At 36.9% G+C, this 7,750-nt stretch overlaps 1 protein-coding gene across 1 annotated transcript; it reads left to right on the forward strand.

The window, feature by feature from the left end:
* The first annotated feature begins 723 nt into the window (after window positions 1-723).
* LOC107815466 (carboxyl-terminal-processing peptidase 2, chloroplastic) lies at window positions 724-6,675 on the forward strand. The gene is made up of 13 exons (XM_016641052.2): window positions 724-943; window positions 2,109-2,481; window positions 2,585-2,734; window positions 3,329-3,411; window positions 3,519-3,727; window positions 3,903-3,971; window positions 4,267-4,385; window positions 5,119-5,194; window positions 5,267-5,308; window positions 5,431-5,539; window positions 5,936-6,033; window positions 6,115-6,208; window positions 6,303-6,675. The coding sequence occupies exons 1-13, from the start codon at window positions 842-844 to the stop codon at window positions 6,426-6,428; spliced, it is 1,650 nt and encodes a 549-aa protein (XP_016496538.1). The 5' UTR covers window positions 724-841; the 3' UTR covers window positions 6,429-6,675.
* Window positions 6,676-7,750: the final 1,075 nt, after the last annotated feature.

Here is a 7,750-nt window from a genome sequence, read left to right on the forward strand (position 1 = left end):
CTTCTAGGGGACAGTCCTACCACAGTAGGGGTCGTCCTTATATGCCCGCTCAGACGACTCGTCCAGCTCATCGTGGTGCATCAACTAGCCATGGTTCTTACAGTGCTCACTCTGGCCAGTATTCATTCAGTGCACTACCAGCACATAATTCTCAATATTTACACTGCGCACATGAAGTTAAGGACACCATGTCCTTAATATTTACACTGCACGTATGAAGTTAAGGACATGAGGTCCTAAAGTTTAACACAGGAGGTGCAAATACAAGTTAAGGACATTATGTCATTAACATTTACACTGCACACATGAAGTTAAGGACGCCATGTCCTTAACATTTACACTGTACATATGAAGTTAAAGACATGATGTCCTAAAGTTTAACAACAGAAAGTGCAATACAAGACACATTGTCCTTAATATTTACACAACATTCATGAAATTAAGGACATCATGTCCTTAATATTAGTACAGGGTATTTTCGTACGGTCAGGTAAAAAATTATTAAGTACTGACTAAAAAGTAAATATATTTTAAATAGTGACATGTCTAATTAGTGGCTAACCGTGTACTTCCCCAATTTTTGAAAGGGCTTCGCTTTTGGCTAAAGCCCTGCCCAAAAAAATAAAAAAGTTAGAGAAAACAGGAAGGGAAAAAAAAAAAAAAATAGAGACTAGTGAAAAACTTGAGCCACTTTGTAGTTTATACCCCAAAAATTAGCGGGTAGCGAAATTGAGCCACTAGAAAAGGGGGATAAAGAGGAGAAAAAAAATGAAAGAAGCAAAACGATAATAAACAGAATTGAAAACGAAACAGAGGTATGTTTTGTGGCTGAAATTGAGCAATGGAAGCTCTTCTGGGAAGCTCTCATTCTCCTTCAGCCTCTGTATCTCCTTCATTTATCATCACTAGCAGCTACAGAAGAAACCCCACTATTGCTTTTAAGGTATGTATGCATCATTTTTTGGTCAAGTGGCCAAATTTCCTAATCTTTCATACTACTATTGTTCATTAGTTGGTGTTCTGGATTTCATTAATTTCCCTCTCAGTTTCGATTTATATGAAATCAGAGGCGGATTCAATATTTGGAGTTTAATGGTTTGGGATACCACTAAACCACTGATCATTTGAGTTACTGGTTCAGAAATTTAATATTTGTACATATTTCATAGATTTCTTAACACTATACAGGGTTTGAGTAAAGCTACTCAGTTCGGCAGAACACATAGCTTATACTATACATCCATTCCTGTATATGATAGCGTTTGACCGGATAGAGTTTAAGATATAATTCGACTTTGTGTTTTATATTAATGGTAGTGAAAACAGATTCTAAAGTAATGCTTGATAATTTTAGTTTGATAAAAAGAAAGTTTTGGAATGTAAAAATGAATTTGGCAGTGGCAAAAAGCTAGTGATTACACAATCAATGAAATGGTGTAAAATGTTTTGAGCATCTCGAAATGGGAAGAGTGTAATATAGATTAGAACAGAGAGAGTTCGTTATTTGAGCAATTTTTAATGAATTGTGAACATTTAAGTAACATGGAAATCCTTGTTTCATTTTGAGTAGTAAACCAGTATACCTAAGTATCTTAAAGGCTTTTGGACCCAATAATTAGAATAAAGGTTGAAACTTTATATTTTTTGTCGTTTTATGATAATCTCAAGATATTTTTGTATCAAATGAAAATATAGAAATTGCAAGACTCTTGTGATTTGGAATCAAATGGGGAAACATTATTCACGAGGTTGAACCAGAGAAGTCAAATTGATTGCCTCGTTCATTCATCAATATCAATCAACTACACCTCAGCCGCAAACTAGTTGGGGCATGCCATATGAGTGCTATATCCATTCCACTCGTCTTTCTCTTTTGTCTAAAAGCTACTTGTCTTTCTCTTTTGTGTTTTTGGTGTAAAAATTCAATAAATGTACATGACATAGATAGTCCAATAGGGTTCTTCAGTAATCTCACAGATTAGCATAGAAACGAACTGAGATTTGTAATGGTTCTTGTGAATCCTTATAGCACAAGCTTAATGCTATGTCTAATCAATAAAATGTTTTGCTTAATTTCTTAAAGATCATGTATTTTAAACATCTTGCAGGTGCTTTCGTGGAATTCTTTGTACAGTGGAAGTAATAACTCTCGACTATATCCTCATATATTGTGTCTTAAAAAGAGTGGCAATGACAACTCTGGAAGTTGCCCTCCTTTGTGCTACATTGAGCAAATGTGCAAAAACAGAATGTTTTCTCAGCCAAACTGGAGGCTTAGCAAAATATTCCTTGATAAGCAAAGTATGCTGGTTATTCAAAACGGCTTAGCTTTTTTACCTAGAAAATTCAAGACCAGTCTCCGCAAAACAGTAAGGCATTCGGAAATATTTAGGAATATAGTACCTGATATATTTGTTCGTTCCTGCATTGGACTAATGCTGGTTATGGCAGTTAATACTGCTGTTGCAAAAGCTCCTTCTTGTAAGTCTGTCAGTTTGATGGATTGTATCGAGCTTTTCCGTATTGTAAGACTCAGTTATTGGACTATAAGTAACGGATCTCCTATTTCCTTCCCATTTTACAGTTGCTCTCACTGAAGAAAATCTGCTTTTCTTGGAGGCATGGAGAACAATTGACCGTGCATATATTGACAAGACCTTCAATGGTCAAAGTTGGTTTAGGTACAGAGAAGATGCACTACGAAATGAACCAATGAATACAAGGCAGGAAACATGTAAGATGTGCCCTTTTTTTCTGGTGATCTTTCGGTGATTATCTGCGTGAAGTTTTGCGTGAATACGTAGGGAAGAAATTGATCTGCTATGTATCTGCAGTGAAGCTTCTGATTGAAAAGGAAGAATTCATTATTATGAGTAGCATTGTAGAGTACTAGAGTGTGCAATCTATATAGAAGGGAACACATATTAGCTGATCACACAAACATGTGTAAGAAGATGCAGCTTCGCAAGATAATACCCGGCACATGTTTGTATTTCCTTTTTGCAAACAAGATCCTATATTGTGCCCATTGGTCTGTGTATATACCTTTGGTCAAGGTCACCTGCATACTGGACTAGTATATTGAGTTCTGAATTTTGTCCGATATGACTGAAATACTTTAAGTACCCTCATCTATTTGCTGGATCCAAGCCCTTTTGTGGCAGAAATTCTGTTGATCAATATAGTAATAGAAATGTACCGACTACAATAGTCGACTTTGAAGCTATAAACTTGTCTGAAGTCTGAAATGACTTTTCTGAGTTACAGATGTAATTTTGCATCCCTTAAACGTTCATGTTGTTAAATCTTTGCACTACTCTGTCTCCAGATGCAGCAATAAAAAAGATGATTGCCACTCTGGATGACCCTTTCACCCGATTTCTGGAGCCCGAAAAGTTTAAAAGTTTGCGGGTATGGTTCTTGTTTTCTCTTGTCATGTTAGCTACTGGGTGAACTCCACCTGATTGGTTGAAAATGTGCTGCCTAAACAGATCTCTTCATATGTTTTTTGAAGGCAGTCAGGAACTCAAAATGCGCTTACTGGAGTAGGGTTGTCAATTGGCTATCCAACAGGAAAAACTGAATCAGCTCCTGGACTGGTCGTCGTCTCAGCTTCTCCAGGAGGTCCTGCAAATAGGGCTGGCATCTCATCCGGTGATATTATCCTAGAAATTGACAATACAAGCACAGAAAACATGGGTATATATGATGCAGCAGAACGGTTACAGTAAGTTTTCTTCCGGTCCTGAAGTGCAGTGTCATTTTTCTACTTAAATGTTCTTTATTGTTGATGAGATAAGTGTTATTCTGGGTTCACTAGACATCAGTTTCTGTTTGTAGGATAAGTTCATTGTTTTTATTTTGTTCTCTTCATTTATTATTTTTATTTTTGTGGTATACAGAGGACCTGAAGGAAGTGGTGTGGAGCTAACTGTACGTCGTGGATCCGAGACAAGGCAGCTACCACTGATGTGTGTTCATCTTGTTGAACTCTTCTAAAGTTCTCTATGATCTTCATACTTTTGTTAGTTTTAAACGTCACTTGTTGTATGCATAAAAGAAAAAGCTAGTAATGCATTTACTATTTAAGATTTCTCTACTTTGGAGTGTTGTGAATAAGTTTTAGGGCATGCCTTGTTCCTTAGCTTTTCTTCAAGTGAAGATGTGTATATGTGTGCAAATAATTTTTGTATGATTATGTACGTTTATCTTTTTTAGCTAGAGATTCATAGTTTTAGCAGATACTAATAATCTGTTAACTTCCAGACGGGAGAAAGTTTCGCTTAATCCTGTAAAATCAAGAATCTGCAAGCTGCCCACTGGAGGAAATGATGCTCCACAGATTGGATACATCAAACTATCAACATTCAACCAAAATGCTTCTGGTAAACTATGTTATGAACCAATTCTAGTATTAAAGCCATTATCCTACTTACTAGGCTAACAGACTACACTCAGATCTTCTGTTTCATTTTAACGCCCATTTATCTGAGTTAGTGACAAGAGTAGGTTGTTCTAGTGGTGAGCACCCTCCACTTCCAACCAAGAGGTTGTGAGTTCGAGTCACCCCAAGAGCAAGGTGGGGAGTTCTTGGAGGGAGGGAGCCGAGGGTCTATCGGAAACAGCCTCTCTACCCCAGGGTAGGGGTAAGGTCTGCGTACACACTACCCTCCCCAGACCCCACTAGATAAACAGATTACGCTCAGATCTTCTGTTTCATTTTAACGCCCATTTATCTGAGTTAGCGGCCTTGGCTTGTTTTTTTTATTTAATTAAAAAAGGAGCATTTTGTCACTATGCAGATACATTGCATCGAATTAGAAAACCTTCTTTTCTACTTTCTGATTTGGTAATCTTAAATTTGTTTTCATCATTATAGGTGTGCTCACTATTAGTATGCCATAGTTGAAAATAGCCTTTCTGTTGTAGACAATTAAATCGTTTGGAAAGTGAATTCTGCCCTTGCTGCTATTGGACTTTCTTTCTCTTTCTCGCTATTGCATACTTCCACCAAAAATTCTCTAGAATTCTGATGATTTGGCTACATGTTCAAAGAGTTAAACATCTAGATAGTATTTTCATAAATTTCGGATTAATAGTTATATGATCTCCCTGTAGGTGCTGTAAGAGAAGCGATCGAAGCCTTAAGGAAAAACAATGTTAATGCCTTTGTGTTGGACCTTCGGGATAATAGGTGACATGCTCTCAACATGTCTTCATTTTGGATATGTTTAATTGTAATCTGAAAGTCTAAATCTTTGTGCAGTGGTGGTCTCTTCCCAGAAGGAGTTGAGATAGCAAAAATTTGGTAAGCTTTTTGTATTTGAATTTTCCAGCTTGAGCATTTTACGTGTTGCCCCTTTTAACACTAATATTATGGCTATGCAAGAAGACTAAAATGTGTCATGCAATGAATTTGCTGCCAACCAGGTTGAACAAGGGTGTGATTGTATACATTTGCGATAGCCGTGGTGTTCGAGATATTTATGACACGGATGGGAGCAATGTGGTAGCTGCTTCAGAACCCCTAGCAGTGCTGGTAAGTCTAGTCCGTAAATTATTCAGTCATGTGTAGAGACTAATAGCCTACTGCTGTTATCACTTTCTGCCTAACCTCAGCTAAGTAGTTTTTCTGTTGAAGGTAGAAAATGGAAGCTGGTTTTGTTTTTCCTTAGTGTACTTACATAACATGGGCCAATTTCTTGTTTCAGTGATGCTCTTGGAGTGAGACTATAGTTTCATTTTGCCAAATATTAGCGCTTAATGATGTATAATAATCCTATGCTTCTTGTGTACTTGAATTTTTCTTTACTAAAACATGAAATTCATAATTTTGCACCACAACCAAACTTGTTCTAGTTTCTCTTTCCGTCATTTCAAGTTCACACACTGATTCCAGCCATCTCCCCCTGACTTGCCAACTTATGTTTGGCAGGTAAACAAAGGGACTGCAAGCGCAAGTGAGATTTTAGCAGGTGCTTTGAAAGATAATAAGCGAGCCCAGCTTTTTGGTGAACCAACATATGGCAAGGGGTAATAACTATATTATGTTCAAATATGCTATAGCTGGCAAAAGAAGAGTGCTATTCTTACTTGTTTCTTCTTCTGATACAGTAAAATCCAGTCAGTTTTCCAGCTATCAGATGGCTCTGGCTTGGCTGTTACAGTTGCTCGGTATGAAACTCCTGCTCACAACGATATAGACAAGGTCCAGTCTCTCTCTCTCTCTCACTCTGTATAGGTTCCACGAGCAAATAGGGTTATCGAATGACAGGTTTTCTCTGTATGTATTGTCTTTTTAGGTTGGTGTTATTCCAGACCATCCTTTGCCAGCTTCATTCCCAAAAGACGACGAGAGCTTCTGTAACTGCCTTCTAAATCCTGCCTCTGCTTGCCACCTAAACAGAGTCGAGCTATTCTCGAAATAACTACTTCCCTACAGTCTGAAGAAAAGATTTTTTTTTCCAACTTTTGTTTGTAGATTCCATAATTTCCATTTGATTCTTTTACCTGATGCAAGTTGGTGAATTTGCTCGCATGCATCTGATGTCTGTACATACCAAGAACAAAGGACAACTTCAATTTCTTTTGTTAAACTCTTGCTGTAATAGAATCAAATTCAATTGTTTAGCAATCATCTTTTGAACTCTAAAGCAACAAAATTTCGATTACACATACTTTTTCCTTTGTGGTTTTAAATATATTATTAACATCTTTTTTTTTTCCTTTCATAAATTGCAAGACAAAGCTACACATTAACTTACATATTAACAAGTTTTTCTCTTATGCGTCAATGCATGAATTTGATCTTTTCAACCTCTTTAAATTATAATCCTATTAAAACAATTATGAAGATAATATCAAGAAAAGAAATTATACCACCGTATACGGATAAAATCAAGCTCGATATTCGATCGAGCTTCCGAACTCCCTCATTAGGCCAGGGTAGAAATATCTGTGATCGGGTGAAGTCGAGCTCGAAGATCGATCTGATGTCTAACACCATCATCCAAGATCGTCACATGGTGATTATGATCGAACCCAAAGCATTGTCAAAGTTAGCCATCGAAACCATCAGATTTGCACTCGAGTTTACCGAAGGCGTAACTGGTTCTGTTTTTAATGGTCTCGAAGAAAGATTTGCCAACTCATCCGACAGGGATCCGTAATTCTCGCCATTAACCAATCATTATGGCAGAAATCACAGAACGAGTCAAAAAGGGACCAACGGTCAGCAAATCATGGACTTTTGCCTTTTATAGAACAATAAGATAATATCTTAAAAGGTAGGTTTCCCCTAATATATAAAGGAGACTTAACAATTCATGAGACAGATGGTAACATATATTGATAAGCAATACATTCTCTAAGTTCTTACTCTCTAATATCTGTGTGTCAATAAAAGTACATTCAACTCAAGGGTAACTAGCTTTCTTAAGCTGAAATCATCCAATTCGTGTGGTTTGCAGTTAATTTATCGCTATTTATTTCAATTGCAATTTAATTTATTGCTTTGTATCAAGTTAATCTGCATATCTTTTAAACCACTAACAAATTCAATTGTTATCCGATTTCGAGGGTAAACAATTTGGCGCCCACCGTGGGGCTAAGGATAATAGTGGTTATTTGATACAAAACTCCATAACACACACTACTTTACACTTTCTCTTTGAAGTGTCTTTGATTTTAGGCTAAAAATGGCAAACTCTCAATTAGCACCCCTACATATCGACAACGAGTCCGGTCATCA

The sequence above is a fragment of the Nicotiana tabacum genome, chromosome 15 (genome assembly GCF_000715075.1).
Source record: "Nicotiana tabacum cultivar K326 chromosome 15, ASM71507v2, whole genome shotgun sequence".
NCBI classification, from domain to species: Eukaryota; Viridiplantae; Streptophyta; class Magnoliopsida; order Solanales; family Solanaceae; genus Nicotiana; species Nicotiana tabacum.

Excerpts from the sequence above, each read along its gene's own strand:
- LOC107815466 (XM_016641052.2), top strand. The coding sequence starts at position 842 with ATGGAAGCTCTTCTGGGAAGCTCTCATTCTCCTTCAGCCTCTGTATCT. Across the intron at positions 3,728-3,902 it reads GATGCAGCAGAACGGTTACA|AGGACCTGAAGGAAGTGGTG; the intron begins GTAAGTTTTCTT and ends TGTGGTATACAG. Across the intron at positions 5,540-5,935 it reads CAGAACCCCTAGCAGTGCTG|GTAAACAAAGGGACTGCAAG; the intron begins GTAAGTCTAGTC and ends TATGTTTGGCAG.